Source organism: Malaclemys terrapin, chromosome 15 (genome assembly GCF_027887155.1).
Source record: "Malaclemys terrapin pileata isolate rMalTer1 chromosome 15, rMalTer1.hap1, whole genome shotgun sequence".
In the NCBI taxonomy this organism is placed as follows: Eukaryota; Metazoa; Chordata; order Testudines; family Emydidae; genus Malaclemys; species Malaclemys terrapin.
This window is the reverse complement of record NC_071519.1, coordinates 22217410-22244774: the sequence shown is the minus strand read 5'-3', so window position 1 is coordinate 22244774 and position 27365 is coordinate 22217410. Positions and strand designations below refer to the sequence as shown.

The window sequence follows — 27365 nt, the reverse complement described above, 5'->3', positions numbered from 1 at the left end:
CTGGTGAAGTAGGATTTTTATTTCTTATCATTTTCAGTCTTTGTAAGGCTTGCCTCAAAAATATAAAAAGACTTAAGTTGATAGACGTCGTACAAAATTTCAATAGCATACAGTTGAACAATGACATTGCACATTCTTGGCACTGGCCTCTGCTCTTCCTGCTTGGGGCGACCCTTCCGAATCCTTCACTCCACAAGGTGTCACTAGCATCCGAAGAAGTGGGCAGTAGCCCATGAAAACTTATGCTCTAATAAATTTGTTAGTCTCTAAGGTGCCACAAGTACTCCTGTTCTTTTTGCGGATACAGACTAACACGGCTGCTACTCTGAAACTAGAGTTATTGAAGCCCAGTCGGCAGGTTTCTCCAACTTCGACTATCACAGGTCAGCCCTCAATTCACTCAGAAAATATGACTGGCAGGCTCTGCTCCATAACTATGGAGACAACATAGACCTGAGATCCCATAAGCCAAACTGTCCTGACATTTGAATTTCTGCATTTGATTTTGCCATTAAAGAAATCGCTCAGAAGTAGGATATTATGCACCCATTTCAGATCCAAAGGGCTTCAGGGAATTTACCGAAGGAGAGCAGAGATCACATCTTGAGTCTGTCCATACTGTTCAGCAGTAAAATTACAGGATCTTCCTTCTTGATATTCCAATATAAATATTGCTCAGATTAAAAAAAAATTGATTCTCATAATCTTTAGGAAGTAAGAGATATCAGCCAAGGTGCACTGTCGTCATTCCTCATCCGATCCATTTAAGAGGGCAACATGGGAGCTTGTGTCACTTTTCTGCTTCCGAACCCCAAGTCCAATATCTATTTCTCCAGTGTCTCTCTTACATCTTTGGATGCAGCTGTAACACACAAACAATAATAGTCATGGTTACTGAAACCACCACCCACCAGTGCTGCCCTGCAGGCCACTAATCTTAGGGTGGCAGGATTACATACATGGGTAAGAATTTGCTTGCATGGGTTGCAGTGGTTTGTATTATTCTGTGATGTTGAATAATTTCTCTACTCTCCCCTGCATCAGGTTTTCCCACGTGCTGTGACCCACGAAACAGGCGTTGAGGAGGAATGAAGGCAAAGCCTGGCTGAGCTGTATGAACACCGGTGAGCAGCAACCCCCCTTTCCCGAATCCATTCCCTGTCGAAAGGGACCCCACCAGCCAGAAGAGACTTTCTGGCACTGAGCCTCACAACCTCCAGAAAGACCCCAGCCCCCTGTGTGATGCACTATGATATGAGGCCCCATATAAGGAGATGGGGGCTGTATAAGGTGTGTCGCCTCTCTATAAGAAGCGCCTTACCCTGTGCCCAAGAGGAAGAGATCCCTCCCCATCTATCCTGGAATGACACCCCCACCAAGTGCTGTATAGACAGATTTCACCGCTCACCCTAGCAAGCTCCTTGTTTGATACTCCTGGAGAGTGGCCTCCAAAGGAAGACCCCCACACACAGAGTGCCCTAGGCATTATTTTGGGTAGTTCTGTCGCCTGTGTTATATAGGGGGGCAGACCAGGTGATCACGATAGTCCATTCTTGCCTTGAAATCGATCAGTCTCCTAATGCTAACTATCCAGGGGCTGCAGCGGGATTACAGGCATCGCATGGGGCTGGACTAGCAGTAATTCTGTAGCAGATCCTTGGGCCATTCCCTGAAAAAGGGTTGTCATGTGCCTATCGCAAACCTGTACAGAGAGAGCAACATCTGGGTGGCAGTGCTTATGCTGTCAGAGGCTGATGGTTTCAGGGAACTGACAAGGCTGCCTCATGCTAAGGGCAAGTGGTGGCGAGGTGCCACACAGCCCTGGATACCCCCGGGGAGCATCACAGTTGCATATCCCAAACACTGCATTTAATGTAGCCACTGCAAGGCTGGCTGTGCAAGTGCAAGATGCTCAGACAAATGGGCTTGTCCCGTGTGGCTGTGTTAGCTTGGTGCAGCCATTAGCGGGATACCATATTCTACACATAAGTACAGATGGGATATGGTCACGTCATCTGTGATAGAGTTAAATATTTCTCTGCGTGTATGGTGAGACGTGGGAGGAAGAATGTTCCCGGGCTGGAAGTCAGGAGACCATGTTTCTATTACAGAGCTCAGCCACAGATGCTGATTGTGACAGCGGACACCTCATTTAGGGGTAAGTTTTCAGGAAGATGTTCCTCCTGTCGCAGGCACAAGTTGTACTCAGTTTAAACAATCACTTTTGTGCTCCCAGTATTGAACTGCGGACCCAAATCAGAGTATCCCGGGTATCCAAGTATTCGAGTGCAGGCACAAATCTGAGGGTTAGATAGTTCACATGGGCATATTTTAAAGGTATTTAGGGGCCTACAGATGCTGATAGGCACCTAACAGGATTTTCAAAGACACTTAGACACCTGTCTGCAGCTTTAGGCACCAATATAACTTTACAAATCTAGCCCCAAACCTATTTTGTAGGAATAAAAATATAGCTGCAAATATCAGCTGCAAAAAGGGAAGACACGTCTCAGCTAGGCTGAAAAATATATATATATATACCCCTTAATCTCTTGTGGCTGTTTCGCAGTGTTGTCAACTCTCATGATTTTATCACAAGTCTTGTGATCATTCATGTTTTTCTTTAAGCCCAACTGCTGGAGTGAATATATGAGATTCCCGTCTTTTATTTATTTTTTTAAAAAGTTTCTAGACTGTGACACTTTGGACAACTCAAGTTTCTCTGTGCATCAGTTCCCCATCTGTAAAATGGAAATGAAAGTACTTCCCTACTCGCTCAAGTATTGCAGTGCTGGGGCCATACAAATATTTAAGACAGATGGATAGCCCTCCTGGTAGCATGGAAAGCTGACCCTGTTGTACCAGTAGAGCTCAGAAACCTGGAAGCCTTAAAAAGAACCCCCCATTTATTTATTTATTTATTTATTTATTAAATAATGAGATTTTTTAAGTTAATCTCATGATTTTCTGGAGTCTAAGTACTTTTTACATTTTTTAATATTTGGGGTTGGCACTATTTTGGTCTGCCTTCTAGACAAAGGTGCTGTGAATCTAAATTCGTTGCTGTTTTAAAGTGCTTTGAAATCCTTGGCCTTGCAATGTCGATTTCATTCGAAGTGCTACATATTTCCAGCAATATTTTGACTGTTGATTCTTTTGTACATTTTTTTAAAATTAAACCTTCACTTTCAATTGCCAGCCAGCATGCAGTGCAAAGAAATAAAAAGGTTAGGACTTCAAGAAGCAACTGTATAGGCTTGCTGACATTGCTTTGAATCTGTACATTTGGCAAATGAGGGATACGCCATTCAGCGTGCCCTGAAATTTAAAGCCGTTTGACACCAGTAACTCAACCATGACTTTGTACTGCAGGTCATGATATGAGTCATTATGCATCATGCTCCAATCGTCTCCCCTTCCCTCCCACCACTAACATACCAGTAAGTGAGCATGTAGTTGGCAATCATGATGAGAAGAGCAGCCGCGTAGTGCCAGAAGAAGCACATGGTGACAAACATGATATTGTCATGGTCATCCTCATTCCAGGCTGGGCCTCCCCGGGGTGGGAACAGCACAAACCCAATCTGGTTAGAATAAAACGATTTGTTACCTTTGAGGAAAAAAAGAGGTGGATGCCTGACCCTCCAACCTTTAACATCGCTTTACTTCACCCTCATTATTACAATGCTTCACTCACTAATGGTGTGGCCTGACCCCCACTCATGCACAAGACTTGTGGTTCAAGCTCAGATTGGGGCTCAGAACACCTGAGTTCAAGTCCCATCTTAGCCACAAACTTGCTATGTGACCTTGGGCAACTCACTTAAAATCATTGTTCCTCAGTTTCCCCATCAGCATAATGGGGATGATAATACTCCCTGATTTCTGAGGAGAATTGTGAAGATAAGTTAAGGTGCCCAAGGTGCTCAGCAATAAACGCCGCACTGGGAAGCAGAAGTCTGTGGGCTCACTATCAAATCACCATCCTTATCAATTAACCAGCTTATTAGAACTGCTTGGCAAACATTTGTTTTAGATTTGATTCTATTAGGAAGGCGGTTCCCTATCCTGAATCAATGTGAAGGGAGCAGTTACACATGAAGAAAGAGAACATGACCAATTATCTTGTGTTCCATTTAGTTCTACAGATACATATTCAACCCTTTGGTACTGTTGATGCTGAACCATCCTTAGGGGAGTTTCCATAACATGCATTTGAAATTCATTAGCATACCACACGGCAGTTACTTAACCGTTCTAGAACTGTATGTGGATTATTTCTTCCCACTAAACTAAAGGGAATATTGTGGGGCCCCACGATGTGCAAAAAACATGAAGGAACAATATCTATAGTACATGGCTAGGAGATAGGGTGACCAGACAGCAAGTGTGAAAAATCGGGACAGAGGGTGGAGGATAATAGGAGCCAATGTAAGAAAAAGACCCCAAAATTGGGACTGTTCCTATAAAATCGGGACATCTGGTCACCCTACTAGAAGAGCATGGCAAAAAGTCTTGATCACAGCAAATAATTTCTCTCTCTCTCTCTTTATTTAAAAAGAACAAGTGAACAAAGAAAATCAGGTATTTCATGATCAATGGTCATAGTAAAGGACCCAGGACTAGTAGGTTTCCAGGCCAATTGTTCATAAATGGGTTTTGAAGCATTTACCAAGTAAACCCTGAAAGATAATCCTTTAATGACAACTGATTTGTATGTACAGTGATGTACATCCCTCCCCCACACCACATTTCCCCATCCCCAATGCCTAGTCCTAGAACAAAGCTGAAGGTGTTGAACCAGAACTGACCTGCCAGAACCAGGTTCCCTGCAGGATGGCAAGGCTAGCCCTGAAGAGCTCCAAGACAATGTTGTCACGGAGGAAGACTTCCAGCAGGGTGCCGAAGGCCCCACCGAACACGGCGATGAGCAGCAGGGAGTGGATGTGCTTATCTAGCATGGGGCGGTGAAGGACGTGATAATAAAAGAGAAAACCTGTCGAAATTCATACCAAATTCAGAGCAGCATCGTTAGTAAGGAACGTATAGATTTTGCATTGCAGTTTTCATCCAAAAAAATAAATAAATAAATAAATCTCGAAGTGCTTGGCAAAAGGAGGCCAGCACCATTCCATTATCTCCAATTTACAGATGGGGAAACTGAAGCACATGGAGGTGAAGCAATTTGCCCAAGGTCACCCAGGAGAGCGGTGGCAGACTGGAAATAGAACCCAGGTCTTCCAGGTCCCCATCCTGTGATAGGATCTAGCTCACACATCACCAGCAAAACTAATAGGTTTCAGCTGCAGATCTCTGCAGCAAAGCCCTCTGTCCCCCCGCTCCCACTGCACACATGTGCATGGGCACACACGTGAGTTTATGGGACTGGCAGGCAAAATGAAATCTTGACATATTAACTGAGCCAAGCTGTCATGGAACCCCATCAGGCCAATATTCCCAATTATAGCCTGTATGTCAAGGCAACAAGAAGTTGGCTCAAAGCCTTTGAGCATAGTGTACGGATGACTGAAGCAAAGGAAAAGAGGATGGTGCAGCAATCCCTGTTTGAAGGTGCTAGGTGAACTCCCATCCAGGGCCGGCTTTAGGAAGTGCGGGGCCCGATTCAAATAGTTTCGATGGGGCCCCGGCAGGGTTGACTTAACAAAAAAAACATAAAAAAAACACATGGGGCTTGTACTCACTGGGCCGCGCTCCTAGTCTTTGGCGGCGGGTCCTTCACTCGCTACGGGTCTTCGGTGGCACTGAAGGACCTGCTGCCAAAGACACAGAGCGCCGTCGGGTGAATAAAAATTAAAAAGGCGCCTCTAGCCAGGGAAGGGATTCTCTGCCACTTGCCCCCCACTCAGCGCGGGGCCCTCTTAGGCGCGGGGCCCGATTCGGGGGAATTGGTGGAATTGGCCTAAAGCCGGCCCTGCTCCCATCACTACTGAGTTTTTGCTATCTACTGTACTTCATTAGTTTAACCTTCACTATTTCCTCCAGGAGCTTGCAAATGGAGATTAGCATGGACAGTGTCCTTTTAAATCCTAAGCCTTTGCAAACAATCATTTCAGCGTCAATCATTGATATCTATACCCTCCCTCCCCCGCAATCTCTGTTCTGCATTCTTTAAAGTCATGGGAATAGGCGGAGGAAGAGAATCTCGAGATGTTCCTAGACACAGTGGATTCACTACCAACAGGAGCTCCATTTGCACGTGGCCATTGGCTTGCCCTGTTCAAGTTAAGTGAAGCCTGAAATCCTGGCTCTGCATGTCCAAGATGATCAGAACAGAGAATGGTATTCACGATGTGTTGATTTGAAGCCAGTGCATAGGCCACTTGGATTTGACAGGTGAGATGAAAGCAGGCAAGACCGATGCTGCCTACAGTGGAATTAATTGCTCTCTGGGGGTACACATGACACAAGGACAAAGCTCTATAGATGTGAGGCAAGAGTAGCATCTACCAGATGTTTATGGTAACAAGGGACCTCAGCCGGCTGCTTCATACCACAAAGCCATTGTCATCTGAGGAATCCATGCCAGCCTACGGCAAGTATCGCATGGTTTTAAAGCCTGTTAGTAATTATGACGCAGTTGCTCTGGAAATAATGGCAGGATCTTTAGCTTTTATCTGTGTCAGTTACATTATACTCCCTTATCTCCACACAAAGAGCTCACCTGCCTGATGTTCATTGCTGGGCATCAGACAGGCCCTCGCTCTCGTGATAGTGCAAGAAGTGACTGGCCCGCTCCCTGTTGTGATAATAGTGTGACACATCCTGATCCCAGCTCTATAGCCACTTAACGGTTTCAGTCTTCAACTCTATCTACTTCCATCTGACGTGAATTCAGCGAGGAAACCTGAAATCTCGTATGGTCTTCAAACCTCCTCATAGTCAGAGACACAAAGAAATCCCTTTCACTGCAGAAAAAAGTTCTGGTACAGTAAAGCCAGATTGAGGCCTCCTCTGATTTAGATGTTGTGGCTGGCCTTCACGTCTCACTAGAGGTGGACCTTAAGTAATACCCCATGCCCCAATGCACCCCAACTTTGCTGAAGTTCAGAACTTGGCAAGATCCATTGTCTCTCAGCAACTCACCATTAATCCTTCTTTCATGATACTTCCTGTGTTTCGTATCTATGATATCCCCAAACTTTCTCCCTGAATCCAGCTGCTTCCAGCAACATCTGGAGAGGTTTCCAGCCATTTCAGAATCCAATTAACAGAGTTTATTCCAGTGATTATTTTGTGTAGTTTCTCCAGTCTCTTAACTGTTTTTCCTCAGCACATTAGCAGGTTTTACAATCTAGTTATCCTCCTAGTGGTAGCCTTTCAAAGCTGTCTTGTACATCTATATCCCCAACTCCCATTAGGTTCAACAGGTATCTGTCGAAATCCTCTGAGCAGCTTTGGGAATCTCAGCCCTAGCCATTTGTCACCAGGCTACTAACCTTCAACAAACACAGCCACAGACAGCATGAGGCGATCCATTCCCAGGGGCAACTTGAGCGGGGAGTAAGTGAGCACATCCACCACGCCTGAGAGTCCATAGAACAGGTACATGGTCGTGTGCTGCCAGTTCATCAACTTCACCCAGCTGCGTTCCTCACCACTGTAGAGATACAAGTGGGGGCCATCGGGGACAAACTGCTCAGCCAGCATCCCTGGACAGAGACAAATAGAGGGGTACATGTCCTTTCTTTTAAGGGAGGAAATTAAAAAGAGGGAAATCCAAAACCAAGAAAAGGAAATACTTTTTCACACAATGAGTGATTAGACTGTGGAACTCTCTGCCTCAGGAAATCACTAAAAACAAGAATGTAACAAGATTCAAAAAGGAAATGGATATTTATATGGATATCCAGTTATCATAAATTAGTGACAATAACATTTTTGGAAGGGAGATTAAAGTTTGTGCTTTACAGCTTAAACTAATCTCTGTTAGAGACCAAGGTGAGACCTATCTTGAGGTCATATTATTCCACATCTGCCTAATGCAGAGTTCTTGCACTATTCTCTGGCGCATCTGGTTCTGGCTACTGTTAGAGACAGGACACTGGACAAGATGGACCCGTAGTCTGATCCAGTCTGGCAATGTCTATGAGGAACAGATTTGGAGAGAATGAAAAAGGCTTGGTAGAATTTGCCTCTGTTTGCCAGAAGCTGGTAATGGGCAAGAGGGGATGGATCATTTGATGATTACCTGTTCTGGGGCACCTGGCATTGGCCACTGTCAGAAGACAGGATACTGGGCTAGATGGACTTTTGTTGTGACCCAGCATGGCTGTGCTTATGTTCTTATGCTTCATGTCACCCATTGGAGACACTTGGTGGTGTGCAGTTCATTGGACCATGTTTATATATTGTAAATGTAGGATCATTTTTACCCTTACTTTTGATGAAATTAAGGGGCTGTAGGGTGGGTGAAAAGGTCAGAGTTTCTACAGTAAGACAATAATTGTAGCATGGTGAATAGTCTTGGGTGGTTGGAGATGCTCTGTGTTCTAATCCTTACCTATCATGGCAAAGATGATTTTGGCTGCTCCTTCAATGACATCCAAGCGTTGGTAACTGTGGTTTCTATGGGACTTTTTATTCCCCTTCTCGTTGAAGTACCTCAGGGGGTATTTCACAGACCACCAGAGGCCAAAGAGCAGGAAGAAGCTGCCTGGGAGAGCATGACCTTTGAAATTTGCCATCACGGTCCACCTGCTGGTGCTAAAAGGCAAGGAAATAAAAGGCCATTGAGAAAAGGGCTTTTACAATCTCCCCAACGATGCAAATAAGCCTTGCCCACAGGGCATGACCACGGCTAGCTCAGGAAGAGAGCTCTGTGAAGAGAACAAAAACAGTGTTTTTCACATTTATTTCAAGATCATTTTACAACCCAAATATTTGCTTTTCACATTGTCGTTTTAAGAGGCAGTGGCATGGCAGATATGTTAAGCAAATTCCCGTTCAAGCACAGTCACTAAACAGTAACCCCATGCCCTGCCAGCAGTGCCCCTACCAAAGAAGAGTGCCTCCCTCTGGCTCAGCTACCAGAACGAGTCTAATCTTTACCAAGATACCGATCACACACTGTATATCCTGGTCAGTGATGCAGAGCAATTTGCAGAGGAATTTCGGGCCCTGTGACTCTGGAACCAAGAGGAAAAGAATCCCCTTTGAAACGGACTATCCCTTCGGAGGAAGCATAAAAAACAAAACAGTTAGAATAAACCTTCTATACATGTAGCATGGGCGGAGATTAACATGAAGCTATCTAGAGGCGCCACCAGGTATATTGGACTTGTGAGCTCTGAATAATTGTGGACTGCAAAGCACTGTACAGTTCCAGACAAGCTTCTGATCTTTGTGGTGTATGTGCACCTGTGCGGGTGATGGAGCACGTGCATCACTGCAAGAGGACAAAGCATGCAAGAAGTTGAAACAAGCTATCTTGTTGGTAGCCATGGGAATCCACAGCACATCCAAACTGCCTGGCAGGCAACGATGTCACTCCCCACTGTATTGTGCCTTAAGGACAAGAGAAGCCTCTCATCATTTCGCCGGTCTGTGTTTGAACTTGACATTAGTTCTTGAAGCCAATTTTGAAGGATGGTTGCAGGCAAGGACGAAGCTCTCGGATGGAGTGGCCAAATTAGTAGGCTACTGTGGCAGATTTGCAAAAGCTTCAAAGGGGAAATGCGCAGGGGTAAGAAAAGAATGACAACACATTCATTGCCAATAAACCTTTCTGGACAACATATTCATCCAAACCCACTGCCTCTGATCCAGTTTGTGGTTTTTGCAAATAACCAAATAGAACAGAGCAGGCAGGGCAGCTACATGAAAGACTTATTCAGAGTAGAAACGCAGGGTCACTTTTGTGGTGCAAGTTCTTCCCAACCCTGGCAAGAAAATAAATCTAAATACAGAAGCCACTGGTTCACTGTGCAATATGAGCCAGGGAAGGAGGCCATTACAAACAGAATTTGTTTAAGACCAAACACTGATGATTTTCATGGTGTGTGAACTACCATCCCTGAGATTTTTAATTTAAAGAAATAATCTCTTTCGCAAAGCTCAAATCTTCAACAAGAGAAATTAACTGGGTGCCAGCTACCATTGCTTCCTCCAGGCCATAGCATAGTTTACATGGCTCTAGATATTTCAGCTTCTATGCTCTCATGTGCTGCACACATGGTTCTTTGTATGGCTGCAGGCAATTATTGCTTGACTGAAATGCTACATCCATGGCATTCTTTGAGTAGGTCTTCACTACCCGCCGGATCGACGGGCAGCGAGCGATCCAGCGGGGGTCGATTTATCGCGTCTAGTCTAGACCCAATAAATAGACCCCCGAGCGCTCTCCCGTCGACTCCTGTACTCCAGCTAGGCGAGAGGCACAGGCAGAGTCGACGGGGGAGCGGCAGCAGTCGACTTACCGTGGTGAAGACACCACAGTAAGTCCATCTAAGTACGTCGACTTCAGGTACGTTATTCATGTAGTTGAAGTTGTGTAACTTAAATCGATCCCCCCCAGTGTAGACAGGTCTCTGTTAACCTTTCGGTGGCTCTTAGTAAGCTTCCAGATGCATGGTTTCATTGGGCTCTCATAGCGGTTGTATTCAGACATGCATTCTCTTGAGGTGTTTGTTTCCTTTAGTACAACATGATCTGCTTGACCAGGATGACTCTAAATCACTAGGGCTATGTCTATACTACAGCAAACATTAGCCTAACTTATGTCACGCAGAGGTGTGAATAAACCACACACACCCCAAGCAACATTATCGCGAGTGTGGACAGCGCTATGTTGGCGGGAGAGTCTCTCTCATGGAGGTGCTTTTATTATGCCGATGGGAGAGCTTTCTCCCATCGGCATGGAGCATCTTCACCAGACACGCTGCAATGTGAAAAATCCAGACCCTTGAGCAATGTAGTTAAGACCACCTAACCACCCAGTGTAGACAGCACTAGGTCGACATAAGAATTTTTCCATCAACCTAGCTTCTGCCTCTCAGGGAGGTGGATTACCTACACCAATGGGAGAACTCCTCCCATTTGCGGGGGTAGTGTCTACCTATGTAGAATTAGAACAAAGCCAAATAGCAAATACTGAGGCTACATCTACACTACAGGGGGGAGTCGATTTAAGATACGCAAATTCAGCTACGTGAATAGCGTAGCTGAATTCGACATATCGCAGCCGACTTACCCCACTGTGAGGACCGCGGCAAAATCGACCTTCCTGTCGACGGCGCTTACTCCCACCTCCGCTGGTGGAGTAAGAGCGTCGATTAGGGGGATCGATTGTCGCGTCCCAATGGGACGCGATAAATCGATCCCCGAGAGGTCGATTTCTACCCGCCGATTCAGGCAGGTAGTGTAGACCTAGCCTAAGTTTCCCCAACAAGAGGCAGGGAGGAGGATGAGGAACTGAGCAAGCATACCTTTACTTTGATAACCCAAGTAATGACATAATAAATTACACAGCTACATAGAGAGGGAGCATAGTTCAGAGGTAAAGGCAGTAGCTTGTGACTCAGAAGACCAGTGTGGCATATCTGCTCTGCCACAGACTTACGTGACTCACCCAAGGTCACACAATTTCTCTGTGCTTCAGCTCTCGATCTGTAAAATGGGGATAATAGTACCTCCCACTACCTGAATGGGGTGATGTGAAGATAAATACAATAAACACTGGCACCGTGGCAATGGGGGCCATATAAGCATCTCCGCCTTTGTTACTCTACTACATATTTGAAAGTAATTGTTTAAAAATAAATAAAAAAATCCTGTTCCAACCTGAAATGTTCCTTTCTGCTAGAAAATTGATGCAGGACCGGTTTCAGGGATCCATCCACCAAATATTTTATTATGGTTTTAGGGGAAAATGGAACTGATTTGCTGAAATTAAACATAGGTATATTCCTGTTCAGAGTCTGACTGCAGCCAATATACTTATTTAATGAATAGAGCTGAAAAAACAGATACCAACTATAGAAATGTGGTTGAGCAGAATAAAAGGATTAAGAGAACTGAAATGATTTACGATCTACATTAGAGTAACAACAAATCTATGAAGAAAGATGGGATGAACTGAAAAAAAAAGTTCAAACAAGTTTTATAACAATATATATATATATATCACTGTAACTCTAGCCAATGCTGTCTAAATTCAGCAGTATCCTCATACCATTTGTATTTGTCACCAGCTCTTAATACTTAGGCAAGAAAATAATTTGAGTGTCGACAGCTCTGTGTATCATAAATAAAAAAAATTTGCTAATTTAACAAATCCCAATTTGACACAGAATTTTCTCCCTGCCTGTGAACTGTTCTAGTTAGATCTCTCTGTATATAGACTACTGCCCAGAAGGGGTAGTCAATATACCAGCATATATTAGATAAGAGAGTCTTAGCTGCCGAAGGAACTGAGATTCTTTCTGCCATCCCTGCCCATTTGTGACCTCACCATTGGCAAAGGAGACCAAAGACCATTCCGTGAGGCAATTAATATCCTCTCATTGGTTTTACTGATGAGAATTTGGAAGCTGTTCAAGAAAGTGGGAAAATCACTTTTATTTGTACTTAGCCTCTGATTTTGTTAAACCTATGTAACAAAACAGAGCTTTGATTTCACACAGGAAACCCTGTTTTGGCTGCAGGGATGAAAGCAGTTAGCCAACAGTGAAATGTCCCTCTTAGTGCACAAGGTCACTACTGTCCCTTGGTGGGCTCAAACCACCACCCTTTCAGTTAACAGCCAAACACACTGACCCATTGCAGTGTTGCCCCAAGTACTAGTGAAATCATCTGAGAATGCCTGGTACCTTTGACACTCCAATGCCATGAAGGCTGGCCAAACATCTACTTCTTGCTGAAATCTGACCCACCTTCACCAGCCGGTGTTGTGCTCCCACTGTCCTTTGGTTCCTTTTATTCAGAGTTTCCTCTGATTTTAGATTCAAAGTCAACAAAAGCTCAGATACAGACTAACACGACTGCTGCTGCCAAAGTTTATGAATAGTTTTTTTTGGGGGGGGGGAGGGGGGAAGGGGGGGAGAAGAGGAGACGTGTTAATACACACTGGCCAGTGTTTTCCCATTGTTGCAGTTTTGTAAATTGTTCTTTTGAAGGGCTTATAGAGCCCACATGCTCTCTGGGTACACAAAATATTGGAAGGGGCCAGCTTTGGATGCCGAGTTTTACAGATCACCACGATTTACCTAAAAAGTCACAAACAATGAATGAGAAATGAACCCCTAAAGCCCAGAAGCTTGGAAGGCAGGTTTGCCTAGTAGTTAGAGCACTATACTGGGACTTGGAGGACCTGAGTTCTATTCCCAGATCTGCTGGATGACTAAAGGCAAGTCACTCTGGGCCTCACTTTCCCCATCTGTTACAAGGGGGCAAAGATACCTCCCTCTGTGGGTGAAAAGTGCTATAAAAGAATTGGTTATTAATATACTGTACCCCACAGCCCAGTGTGCATGTGGCAGGACTTGGACAGTGAAGAAAGCTCAGATATCAGTGAATGGACTCTCCCTGGTTCTACACAACTTGACTAACTTACATTTCTATGGTATGTTTTATGGTAAAGATGCCCAAAGTTCTTCACAAAAAGATAAGTCTGTATCCTTGCAGGGCGATCACTTTGCCTACCAGAGAAGTGTAGCCACCTCTGGGGAAGAATATGCCAACTTTAACAGGGCAAGGCAACAGTGAATAGTTTGGGGAAGGCACTGCAGCGGTCGTAGCCATTTGACTGCCATTGGGCTCTCTCCTGCCTACGATGGGGTCTTTCCAAAGTGAATTTGCGTCGTTAATTGCTTCTTCTTTCTGACCCACGCTTCGCTATATTTCCCCTTTCTCCTTCCCTCGACATAGGTCAATTACAAGAGCAAGACATCTCAGGTTTTGCATCAATACTTGACAGGGTCTGGCTCTGCTTCCTATGTGTCTCAGGCAGAGCAAAAGCTGATCGGAAGGAGTGGCGCAGACCTAGCTAGGAGGGTGGGAGAAGGAAGGAACATTGGGAAATGATCCACTGGGTGGGTGGCTGACAGACAAGGCTAGCCCCGTGCTGCACGAATGACCTTACACGTACTCTGGAACTGGTGAGCAATTTCTGGAAAGGTTGCAACGGAGCAGTCCACCAGCAATCTAAACAGAGACCTGAGTTCATGTCTTCAGTGCTCCATGCTTTATGTTGGTTGCTGGTCCAATTCCAGGTCCATTTCAAGCTTTTGCCCTTATCTATAGAGCTCTAAATTGGTTCGAAAGACCTGGCTGTGTCAGGGAATGTCTCTGTCTAGTCACACCCCACCATGGCCACTTAGTTCAATGCAGTAGTCCAGCTGATGGAGCCTGGGCTCCAATTAACTCTCAGCAAAGGCCCCAAAACTGTTGAAGTTGCTGACACCAGAGAGCAAGTTGAGCCTGAATCTTGCATCCTTCCAGGTACATTGCAAGACTCATTGGTTTCCTTGGGTCTTCTAATGTACAAGCTGCAGATTGACCGCAACGATTTACTACTGGAAATAAACCACCTAGGACTTCTGTTAAGTAAATTATCTAAACTGAGGGGACAGAGCGGGTCTTTGCATGGAAGGAACAGATGTTACACAACGGCAGACAGATGTGACAATGATGGAGCTCTGAGAAATGCCAGCTATGGTGCAAGCAGGGTGTGAGCTTAATCCAGTGTTCCTTCCCTATGGCTCCATCCAGGGTGGGAGCAGAAAGGTGAATACTACATGGGAGGGGCTCATTTCACAACTACCCACAGCCTGCCCTGGAGGCGTTTGGCACTGACCTCAGCACGGCAGTGAGGCCATCTGACATACCTGCTTTTATTGGCTCTCTGGAATAATCAGTGGCCACAAAGAGCCATGAAGATCTGCCAGATGCCAATGGGAGTACAGGGCCAGCAACTTTTCTGTTACAAAAAACAGCATCCTGAGCAGAGAGGGCCTGTGGGGAAGATACAGAGCTGGGTCCTTCGTATAAAAAGGCAGTGGCTACCAACTCCTCCTGCTGACGGGTGAACTTCAAAACGGTTCAGAGCCTCAGCGGATCCAAGGGAATTAACAAGGCTGGACTGATCCCTTGCAAGAATGGCCTCATGTTATTCTGAGCTTTTGAATCTTAGTCCTTGATGAGTGGAACTAGGCAGCACAGAGGAGACGTTACATGTTTAAATTAAACCTTCCAAAAGGTACAGATCAGTTCTTCTTTGGCCTGGTTACTATCTTTCAAAACTGTCACCCTGGGTCCTCCATACAACCCAGACCAGCTCATGAAGCCCATCTGTCACTTATAATCCCAAACCTGTTACTCATTTCCCCCCTCCTTGTATCTCTCTTCTGTCACAGTTTCAGGGCAAATGCCTCAGTATTCCCCCTCCACTGTCCCTCAAGGCTTCCCGCTTAAAGTTTCCGGCTCCCAGCCGTCATCTCTCTGGGGCAGAGACCTGAGTCTCACTGACTCCTGATAAGGGATTTTAAGACTGCACAGCTCCCTGGATTGGCACTGTGATATCCCCAGCAAGCCAGACTGCCTAACCAGGCCAGCATCTGCTCTTTGCTTTCTCTCCAAACGCAACGACCAGTATATAAGCCACAGTTACAGCTCCATCTAAGCAAGCACTTTTATAAGAGGTTGGTTAGGAACAGAAGAAGAAGGAGAGCAAAGTTGTGAATAGGAAGGTGACTGCTCTTTAAGGGAAAGACAAGTCTGAACTTGCTGCATGAGTGGAAGATAGTGAAGAGATGCAGAGAGACACCAGCAGTCTGAGCATCTGGGGGGGAGGGGGCGGAGTGGGGAGAGAGATGATTTTGACAGCAGCATTTTGGATAGACTCCAGTGGGCACAAGATGGGATGTGGAGAGTCCAGAGAAGAGACAGTTGCTGCAGTCAAAGCAAGAGATGGACAAGGGTTGGGGTTATAAGAACAGAGAGGGAAAGAGGATTTCAGAAGACAGGATGAAGTACAGTAGGATTTAGGGATGAAAAAAAAGAAAGGTGTAAAACAGATCCCTTAGTTTATACAGAGTGACAGGAAGGATAATACAGTTACAGATCTTGGGTGACACTTAATGTATGACCATGCTGTATGCTGTGTTATATAGCACCACAGTTTCAATATCACAGAATGAACTTGTCACCTGTTAATACAGAGAACAGCAGGTTGAGAGTCCCAGTGTTTCACTTAGTCACAGAGCACACGCACATCCGTTACTTAGGTTAGTCAGGGAATTGGTTTCCTAGGAGAATTGTAGCAATTAAACACAGTATGTTCCTGTTTGCCTTTTGCTAGTTTGCTTAACAAGGTGAAGAAACTGTTAGCTATTTGATGTAGCCTTGAGCATATGTCAGGAAGACCATCTGCCATAATTACTGGTCAGTTGTGCCAGGATGATCAATTAGGCTTTTTTAATTAATAGGTGAAGCTGAAACTCAGTGCACCCAAATGTTTCTCTTCTGTTTATTGGTCTCTCTCTCTAAAACAGACTTACATTTAATAGTAAGCAGCAGCCATATATCTTGCTACTTTGAATTAGTTTATTTAAATAGCAGGTGTAAGATGGGGCTGAACTGCAGAGCTGGATCTTGACCTTGCAACTTGCCATCCCCATCCCCTCAGCTCACCAACTCCACAGAGATTTCACACAAAATACCATCAATATTAGGTTGGCGCTCACCAAGGCACTGACTGGAAAGTTCCCAGCAGCCTGGCTCCGTCAGAGCTGTGGTGCTATGGAGCTGGGTGGTGGGGCCTGGGAGGCAGTGCAGAAGCACAGACCCTCTGTGCAGAGAGCTCTAAGCACCAGCAGAAGACTCAAGGTCCTCACATTTTAGGGCCCTTTCCACTCCACTACTCAAGAGGGGCAGGGATCATCTTTTTGTTCTGTGTTTATACAGCACCTGGCACAATGGCATCCTGGTTCATGACTGAGGCTCTTAGGTGCTATGGTAATACAAACACCAACCAACCCACACAGGCCAAAAATTCACAATGTCCTTCTAAAGATTCTGGTCCCAGGTGGGTTTCCCATCATGTAGGGGATGTCTGGGCCTAAGATTTTAAAATGGTTGCATCACTGTAGGGCTTTGATTGGCTGAGACTTTGTTTAAATGGCAAAGTTGCACTGGCTTAGTTTAAATTGGTTTTTAAATTAAATTTAGTTAAACCTGTGGTGTTCAGTGCTTAAGGTGCTTCCAGGAGCTCTTCTTTATTCCGTGTCTGGTTCCAACAGGCTGTGCATACAATCATGGCAACGTAGGGCTGGAAGGGACCTCAAGAGATCATCAAGTCCAGCCCCCCACTCCGAGACAGGACCAAGTAAATCTAGACCAACCTGTTCTTAAAAATTTCCAGTCATGGAGATTCCATGACCTCCCTTGGAAGCCTATTCCAGAGCTTTACCTACCCTTATAGTTAAAAAGATTTTCCTAAATCTCCTTCGATAAGTCCATTATTTCTTGTCCTATCTACAACAGACATGGAGAACAATTGATCACCATCTTCTTCTTAACAGCCCTTAACATATTTGAAGACTTATCAGGTCCTCCCTCAGTCTTCTTAGGACTAAACATGCCCAGTTTTTTAAAATCTTTTCTCATAGGTCAGGTTTTCTAAACCTTTTATCATTTTTGCTGCTCTTCTCTGGACTCTCTCCAATTTGTTCACATCTTTTCTAAAGTGTGGCACCCAGAATTAGACTCAGTACTCCAACTGAGGTAAACAAGAGCTTCACAGCACCCTGTCTAAATTATCTTTCTGGAAAGCTAAGCTCTTAAAGGCCCAGCCCTTAATACCACAAAACCAGTGCAAACCCCCATGTGGACGCTTATTTCAGTTTAACTTAAACGTGTCTCCAATCAACTCAACATAAAGCAAAATAAGCCACCCTTAAACCAAACTAAAAGCATTGACACAGAGTCTTGCACTGGTTTAAATTATCACCTTCAGTTAAACCAGTGTCACTTTCTCATGTAGACAAGCCTTGAGTGTTATGATCATTGTTCAGTGCTTCCTCTAGTTTTCTGACTGTTTATTGTACAGTTACTTCAGCTGAAGAGGTAGAGGACTTTGCTTCCATTGCTGAGGTCCTGGGCTCCATTCCTACAAAATCACGAGATAGGAGCTACCAGTAAAGATATATTGCTATCCCTGCAAGTAGCTCTTATATGAGGATATTTACTCCTAGAATGGAACTAGCCCATACAATAAAATACTATTTTCTAGCATATTTGACAGCAATGTTGTGGCCAGCTGTTACAAGTAATGAAAGCCTCCGCCTCACTCCATGGCTGAAGGGGAGAGATTATTGGCAAATGAGCACATTTGCCTTTTGTGTTTAATGAGCCAAACAGAGAATCCTTTACCAGCAGTATTGGTACAATCCAACCGTTTTATGTAATAGACACTTCATAATTAATAGATGCATAGACTCATCAGGGCATGGTAAGTTAAGGCCACACCCTTTGCCCTGTTGAACACACTGTGCACAACCCGTTCCACAATCAAAATGCATTTGTGGGAGAGTAGAAAATGATCTTCAATGTATTTTTAAGCACACCAAGAGAGGACTAATGTTTCCCCATGTGACTGACCCACCCTGAGACTAATAGAATGATGTGTCCTGACCCATCCTGCACAGCGCAGAACTGCTTGCAATGTTTGTGTGCCAATGTCAATAGAGACTCAGGTGAGCACAAAAGAGCAATAGGCTGTCTCAAGCATTTCTGTGCAGAGCCTTTACGCTGGAGCAGGGAATAGGGCACAATAACCTGTCTGAACTATGTAACTACTGGGAATACAAACATGCCTGAATGCACTTGTCTCTACGGTTACTTTGTCCCCTTTCTCTTCATTCACCGTTTGCCTATTGTATAAATCCTAGTGCTCCACGGTCTGAGTTATTTGTTTGTAAAGTCCCAAGTACAACAGAGCCCTAATCCGTGTCTGGGGTCCTTGGCACTACCACATTAGACATAAGCGAAAAGAGCCCAATGACTTCAGATGGAGTTGTGGGTGCTCAGTATCTCCCGAGAAACAGGTCCAAGGCATCTCCACTTGGGCACCCACAATTAGAGGCTGCTTTTTCAGAAATTGCCTTGCCCTTACTCGATTTCCTGCTTACTCCATTACTCAGTTCACCTGCTTGTTCCATAGCATACCTGATTCTCCACTCACTTTAATTACTGTACTTTGCACTATTGCCTGTTTATTACAGTATCACGCTATTAGTCGCCTTAATCATTGACCCGGGGCTTCTATTTGGATCACTTTCACAGCTCAGTTTGTTTCTTGGGCTGTTGCCAATTCCCTGTTCTCCCAAGGAATTAGCAGTGTCTGGACATAGCCAGCTGCTGCTCACCCCTGCTTCTGAATGCACCTCTTCTGCCCCTCCTCCAGCCACCCTCCCTCTCTCTTATTCCCACCACCAGTTCCACTTAGGGTGACCAGATGTCCCGATTTTATAGGGACAGTCCCAATTTTTGGGTCTTTCTCTTATATAGGCTCCTATTAGCTCCCCACCCCGTCCCAATTTTTCACATTTGCTGTCTGGTTGCCCTAGTTCCACCTTCTCTGCCCTTCCCCATCTCCCACCTTATCACCCTGCTACTCAGTCCTACATCCACCCCCTCCTCTGCCACCACCAGAGCCAATTGCCCCAATTCTGCCCATCTCCTTTAACTCCCCTCTTCCGCCACCTTGATCCCTCTGGCCCTCCGCCTTCCATTTCACTCCACATTCCTGCTCACTTTGGAACACTCCTCCCATCTCAAGATAGATCACCCAGGCAAACATCTCATCTTTTGTCTCCCCCGACCCTTCTCCTGCCATTTAGTGAACTGCAGACCCTTCTCCCACCCAACACTGCCTCTGCTGCTGCTGTCATGCAGCAGCTTCAGCTTTCCCCAGGGTCATTAGGCGTCTCTCCTGCTTCTTCCACTTCACCAGAACTGCCTCAGAGGACCTCTTCATGGCCAGGTTTGGAGCCTCTGGAGCTTTCCAAGGGTCTCATCTGCTTTACTGGACCAGTGCACATATCCTCCCTCAATCGGTTTCTTTTAGCCTGTCAATAACACTTCATCTTGCACAATCTGTCTGGTTTCTGGTGGTGTACAGTGAAAGTCTGAAGTCCAGTATGCCACTGTAGCAAATTGCTCACAGACACCCATTCTGCACCCTCCCACCTCACTCAGACTACGCAAATCATGCACGTAGGTTCACACACGGACCATGCACTACAGAAGAACTACACGGGTGATGATGATACCATGTGGGGTTTGAGAACAGTGCCTATGGCTCTTGCGTGTGTACATGGTGTTAGAAGGATCATTGTTAGGCCTTGGCTACACTTACCAGCTAGTTCGACGGCTGGCAATCGAAGTTCTGGGTTCGACTTATCGCGTCTAGTCTGGACGCGATAAGTCGAACCCGGAAGTGCTCGCCGTCGACTGCGGTACTCCAGCTCGGCGAGAGGAGTACCGCGGAGTCGACGGGGGAGCCTGCCTGCCGCGTGTGGACCAAGGTAAGTTCGAACTAAGGTACTTCGACTTCAGCTACGTTATTCACGTAGCTGAAGTTGCGTCCCTTAGTTCGAATTAGGGGGGGTAGTGTAGACCAAGCCTCAGAGTCTTAAAAGAATTGCTGGCCCCTTAATTCAAGTGAATTACAGGGAGTCTTCCAATCTCAACATGAACTTAGCTCACTCATACATTTCACTAGCAAAAGCCGCAGGAAAGTCTCAGACAGGATTTGTGTCAGTCCTGCCACTCTTGGTGCAAGTGCGTCTCTTGCAACAAACACCCAGTTTGATTCAGCTTCTAAAGTAAAGCCAGCCAAACCTAGGTGTTAATAGACTATTTCACCTCCTGCTCACCTGAATGTGTATAGCAATACTGCGTTGTTCACCTTTGTTCCAAACGTACAGTAATTAGACTTGGGTATCAGAGGGGTAGCCATGTTAGTCTGGATCTGTAAAAGCAGCAAAGAGTCCTGTGTCACCTTATAGACTAACAGACGTATTGGAGCATGAGCTTTTGTGGGTGAATACCCACTTCATCGGATGCAAGTCTAGTAATTAGACTGGTTACTAATGAATCTGGCAGTGTAATTGGACAAATAAACCAGTTCACTTATCTGGTCAGATCCTGTGGGGTCCTCAAGGTTTCTCTATTTATATTTACATTTTGCTCAGTCTTTATAGAATAATGGCCCCCCAAATCAACACTATACACTCCTGGTTCTAGTTCTGAAATACATCTGGAGTGTTTAACTAAAGAGCCTTTGATCTATTAGGAGGACTCAAAGCTCAACAAAGCCTCCCATTCTCTCACAATTTCATTACCCTCAGGCAAATGCTTTATTAGGGGAGAGGGTATGAGTTCCAAGAGACTCTCAATTCTTTATCTGAAAACTTGTTAGAAGGTAGGTGGGAAAGATGAGAAATAAAAACGAAAGTTTGAATTTCTGTAGGTGCATCCTTTGAAGCCATGCAGATGACAGTGACCTCTATTGCCGGTGATTAATTGCCAGCAGTTTAACAGAAAAAGAACTAAATCCCTTTTATATGAGATCTGCTTGCCCTTTTTCTGCCCCCAGCACTGAGTACATTTTTATTATTTACATGCTGGACAAATTTGAGTGCAATTGCATGTGATGGTAGGGGGGCAGGGCTCAACAGCCCTGGGGTTCACTTCCCATTTTTGTCTTATGTTCCTAAAAGCTCATGGTTCATGGTTTCAGCCAGCCAGCTGCAGAGGTCAGGAAGAGATTCCCTCTCCACACTGTATTCTGGGATTTAAAAACAAAAAACAAAAAAACAAACCCTCCTTCCTCTGAAGCATCAGGAATAGCAACAGCTGGAGATGAGACAGAGGTGGCACCAGGCATTCTCCCTCTCAGGTGGTTGGCTGGTTTGTTCTTGCCTACATGCTTGGGGTCTAACTGATCACCATATGTGGGGTTGGGAAGGAATTTTCTCCCAGGTCAGATTGGCAGAGGTTTGTTTTGTTTTTTAAAAAGCCTTCCTCTTCAGCATGTGGGTATAGGTCACTTGCCAGGATCATCTGGGTACACACTTAATGACCTTGGGCACTGGTGCGCCTCGGCTCCTCCTACTCTCTGCCTGTGGCACATAATAGTTTAGGCTTCTGGGGGCTGTAATACTTCGGCCTAGTTTCAGTGGTTGGGTTTAATGTGCAGGTGCTGGGTGGTGTTGGTGGTCTGTGATATACAGGAGGTCAGACTAGATGAACTGGTGGTCCCTTTTGGCCTTAAACTCTATGATGAGTCAACAGCCATTCTATAGGAATAATGGTCAATAACCTATGCCGGTTCTAGGGGTTATTTTTTGTTCATGTGTTTATGAACAGCTCACTGGATGACCAGTCAACTGGAAAAGAATAGTGTCACTTTCCCCCAAGCTCCATCCATAAACTAAGTTGCATCCACTGGAAGGTGATGGTGAGATACCACTCACCACAGATCTTAGTAATGGGATCATCCTACTGATTTTTTGCATGCTTTGAGCTACAGTGAAGTAATTAATGTGGACAAGGACATTCTCATCAGTCCTCAGAGCTAATAACCCCTTGGTATGGGTGGAAGCATTTCACACTTCTTGGGGCTTGTTCCAGGCTGTCTGCAGGCTCTGGAAGACATTACTGTATGGGTTACTCCTAGATGGCATTTGAAAAGTTAGATGAAAGCTAAACTTCTTGAGCAAAGATAGCAGCTTCCAACAAAAGGACCTAGCTCACAAACCAACTCGGTTTGGCCTCTGCTTTATAAGAGGCAGCTACACATGGCAGGCTCACTTGTTTCATTTTTTGCAAGCCCCCAGTGGCCAGTGCAGTATTATTCCCTACTTTTAGCCCCTGAAGGATAGTGCTCCTCTTCCCCACAGCCATCAGGGAGTGGCAACACTAGGGCAGCTGACGTAGAAGAGGCCTTCCTTCCCCATCTGTTTCCTATACTCCAGATGTTCTCACCGAGTGTCTGGTTTCTCTTTGTCAGAGTACAGTGCAACCTCATAGGCTGGGACGCTCTCAGTGTTTCCCCCAGGAATTGAAATTAGGGGGAGTAGTGAGGGCTGATGAGGTGTGAGACCATTAGGGTGCAGGTGGGCTGTAAGGCACCATAGTTAAAACTGAAAAATGGTTCGTGACCATTTTATTAGATTTAATTCATGTTTTTAAAATGACAAATTAAAGTTGGCTACACAAGCCTACTGTGAAGCACTATATCTACATTTGTCTTAGTTTCTTGTTGTAATTTTGCACAACTCTGTTAATGAACTTCTTGAATGCAGTGCATTCATTTTTGGTGGTTTCTCATGGGTCCGGTCCTTCATGATATGGTTATGATCACACAGAAGGCAACTTCTTTCAGAACACTAAATTCTAGTCAACGAGGAAAAAGAACACACAACTGTAGGTGTTGTGACTGGGAGTAAAAAGAGATAAATTCCAATCCCAGAAAACATAGCACAAATATTGGGTTGAACCACTAGTAATGATAAAGAAGAAGTTGAAGTTAAATCTTCATTTGTTCATTGCATGATATTTCATTCTGTGTTTAAATTCTCTATTCTGTCCTGATCACATGGCAGCCCCATTGCAGGCAGTGCCTCACTCCACTCAACTGTTGGTGTTTTATAAGACAGGCATCTGTAAAAGCTACGTAGAGGTTGATAGCATCCAGAAGTTGGTGTTGTAGAGATGCAAGAATCAAGTCTGTGTACTTTATTTTTCCAGCTGACTTAAACACTTCTTGTCCTCTTCATTTAAGGAGTCAGTATAAGTGCCCTAATTAGTCAACTTCTGAATTGAAGTCTTTGCTTCTTCCAGTATGTTTTCAATGGATCTCTCTCTGATTGATCCAAGTGTAGTTTCCATTGCGGGACAGAGATCTACTACTATTGTAGCAGATGCCTGGATGGCATTGTTTAATGACCCAAGTGGTTTCAAGAGTTGACTTGCAAGAGAGAAAATGGTGACGGTGTTCTCTGAACTTAGTAGCAAAAGTAGTCCACCAGCCTCACTACTTAGATCCATCCCATCTTGGTAGATACTTTCCAAAGCCAATAACAAGGGTTGCAGTAATGTTAAGACAAGAGCCAAGGATCACTCACGAAAAAGCCAACGGGTTTTCCCAGATTGGACTAATTTGAACTTCAGTCCCAGTGTATCTTCTATATTTTCCAAGATGTTCAGTCCTTTTGGACTCTTTTTCATCCAGAGTATAATTAATACATTAAAATGTATAGCTTTTGAAATGTCTTTTGAAGATTCTGTAGCCCATGCTAACGTTATTTGGAGTAGATGGCCTCTGCAGTATGTAGAGGAGAGTTTCGAGTTACACTTTTCTCGCAGCAAAGTTTGTACTTCACCCCCCTCTCTACCAGCCAAACCTCTTGCTTTGCGAGTGCAGTTCACTTGAGGGTGACCAGTGCTTAATTTGTAATGAAAGAGGTGCCGGGACTCAGGCAAGGTTTTTACTTTGATAACTGATGTGGCAAGCCCGGGGCTATGAAATGACACACCTAGAGGTACCAGGGCTGAGCCCTGGCAAAAATTAAGCAGCGAGGGTGACCCCCCTCAATCAGGACAGGCTAAGTACAGTTCTGCTGCCCTTCACTTATACAATAAGGATAACAACATTTCGTGACCCCCACATTCAATACTTGGGCAGCACAGCTCTGTCTGCTGGATACCTAGGCAGAGTAGGTGTGTTCATGTAAATACAGTCTGATCCTGAAGCCTTCCCTGCTACCCTGGCTCATTACTTGCTGTCAGGGGAGAGCTCATTCAGACCTTGCTTACAAATGATAATTTAAAATTACAAGGCTGGCCAACATTGCCGAAATGAACGTGCCAACATTGTCAGAAAAAACAATAGCTGTGTGAAGAAGCTAGTCTTTGTTCATACTTTTCAAACCTATTGTACTTTTTCAGATACAAGTATTTTATCATACACTGTATCTGCTTTTAAAGTGTGTATCAATGTTTCAATTCAAATTCACAACCAATGACTAAATTGTCAACACTGCATGTAACTAGTTGACCACTGGGAGAGTGGGGGGAGTTGGGGAAATTCGGGGGGGGGGTTACACCACCACTGGGTGTGTGTGTAGGGAAATCCCTGGGTGCTCTAGAGGGGAGGGTGGAAAGGTGCTTCCAATGGACCTTCATGCAGTGGGACAATATGTGGGGGAGAAGACAGAGGCAAATGGTGAGAATACCTCCCCCAAACTCTTATCTATTTGTTCTCTTTATAAAAGGAACCAACAAGAGAGGTGTGGAGAAGTCTATTCACACAAACTTAAGTTTTTCCTAAACTTGTTTCCTTCTCTTGCCCCATTCACCTATTACCTGTCTTCAAATCCTCCTTGTGCAATATCAAATTTAGATTGTCAGGACGATGCCCTATTTGTCTGCAGTCTCACATGCACCTATAATCATATAAGCACTTCAACCTCTCTCCTTGGGAATCGATTTGCCCGTTTGTTAGTGATCTCTATTCAGGCTAAAATTCTCCTTTGCAGAATTCCATCTATTAATCACAGGTTTTCTTATATCCCTTTCCTCCAGCTGCACCCAGGGAGAACTGTGATGGTTTTGAACAGTTATGTTATTACTTAAACTAATTAGGCTGATCTGCAAGACCGGTGGAGCAACTTTCCTTCATTCTACAGTTGCTTCTGAAAATTTCCAGTCTTCCGTTAAAAAAAGACCAAATGAATCAAAAAATAGTTATATAATCGACACCTAAAATGCCCGAAAGTCACTTTTGGGGGGAAAGGGGTGCACTCATGCAGCCTGCTCATAGATGCTACCCTAGAAATTTAAGCGGTTAGCAATTTTCTTCCATAAGCATTTGAGATCAGTGCATAGTTAGGGTTGTACTCTGTATCAGATGTTGAACCTTATGCTATCAATTTTACTAGATGACAGGGATGACTTTTTCCCCTTCCTTATTGCTCCTATTAGAATTTTTGCTGAAGCAAGTCTGTCACTAGTATCAAGTTTTGATAAGAGTTATTTCTGGACTCTGATCTTTCTGCTGTTCTTTGCTCCAGAAGTATTTGTTTATTTTTCACTCACTGTAAAAAAATAAAGCACATTTCTGGACAATGCTACAGAGAGCACGCCTGAAGGCTAATGCATTTCAGGCCACCAGCTCAACGACATATGGATCGCATCTAGATTTTCTTCTAGGTTTTAGAAGAAAAGGCTCCGTCTCATTAGTTTGGTTGAAGTCAGAGCAGAAGAATCCGAATTAAAGAAAGAGACTCATAAAGCTACATTAGCCCAGTGACAGAGCAAGATCCAAGGACCAAGTGGCCAAGGACAGAAAGTATCATTTTACTTGTAATATCATTGAGAGTTGATCTTTTCCTCCCCTGCTTCCAATTGCCATTCGCCTGATGTACCTTAGTGCAGCTGACTAACCTTGTTTAGAGGTTTCCTTCTTGTAAGTTATTGGAGCCCCTCCTGGCTGCTAGGCTCCTAGATCTTTAACTACTAGGCTCCCTGGTCAGTTTGCTACCACTACATACACGGTGTGGTCCCCTTTCCACCTCCCCAGGTTAGCGAGAGCAAAAGCAAACCAAACACTCCCCAGCCCAGGGACCCCTCTGTGACATCGGTATGTAAAGGAAGGAAGTGCAGGGCTCACGCACACAGGCAGTCTCATTATCAGAGCAACCACACCCCAGGACTCAGCCTTATCGTGCCTACTCTTTTATTTGCTGCTTTCTGAAACCCAAGGAGGATGGAGGGGACTTGTGCTGGAGACTGGGACATTGGGGTGGATCCAAGGGGAGGGAACCCCCTGGCCTCCAGAGGGAAAGCGATGACTTTAGGAGGAAGGGAAGGGCAGTGACATGAGACTCATCTTAGCAAAGCCTTCTCACATCACCGTGATACACAGCCTCCTGCTCACGGAACTGTAGCCCGGAACTCCTACCTACCCCAGGCTGCTAAGAGAACGGAGCGCAGCCCTCATGGGTGGGGGAATAAGAGAGAGGGGCTCGGCTCCGCTCCTCTAAACATGGAGAAAATTCCCAGCCCAAGGGGCCCCCTTTCTTCATTCTGCAGCCCCCGGTAGCCTGATCCAGGGGGCAGCCTCTAGACACGAAGCATAAAACCTGCAGGTACCTAACGCTCCCCTTCTCAGTCCGCTCACCCGCAGAAGAACTTTACCTGCTGACCACTTACTGCTGCTCCAGTCCCAAGCGCACCTGTCGCTCTCTGGATACAGGTGAGCGGCTGACGCAGAGCAAGCAGGCACAGGTGAGGGAGGGAACTGTGGCTCCGCCCCATTCTCCCTAGCCCAAACCTCTGGG

The 27365-nt window shown here is 45.1% G+C and overlaps 1 protein-coding gene across 3 annotated transcripts; it reads right to left on the bottom strand.

Moving 5' to 3' along the window:
- Positions 1 to 4: 4 nt before the first annotated feature.
- LOC128823259 (transmembrane protein 45B-like) lies at positions 5 to 27270 on the bottom strand. 3 transcript variants are annotated; one of them, XM_054005457.1, is made up of 6 exons: positions 27223 to 27270; positions 8522 to 8724; positions 7458 to 7670; positions 4812 to 4996; positions 3439 to 3584; positions 5 to 862 (listed from the first exon to the last, which is right to left on the bottom strand). In XM_054005457.1, exons 2-6 carry the CDS (start codon positions 8703 to 8705, stop codon positions 745 to 747), a joined length of 846 nt encoding a protein of 281 aa, XP_053861432.1. In that variant the 5' UTR covers positions 8706 to 8724; positions 27223 to 27270; the 3' UTR covers positions 5 to 744. The 3 variants fall into 3 exon arrangements, with proteins under 3 accessions (XP_053861432.1, XP_053861434.1, XP_053861435.1); XM_054005459.1 differs by having other exon boundaries at positions 27238 to 27245; XM_054005460.1 differs by lacking the exon at positions 27223 to 27270 and adding an exon at positions 11800 to 11849.
- Positions 27271 to 27365: the final 95 nt, after the last annotated feature.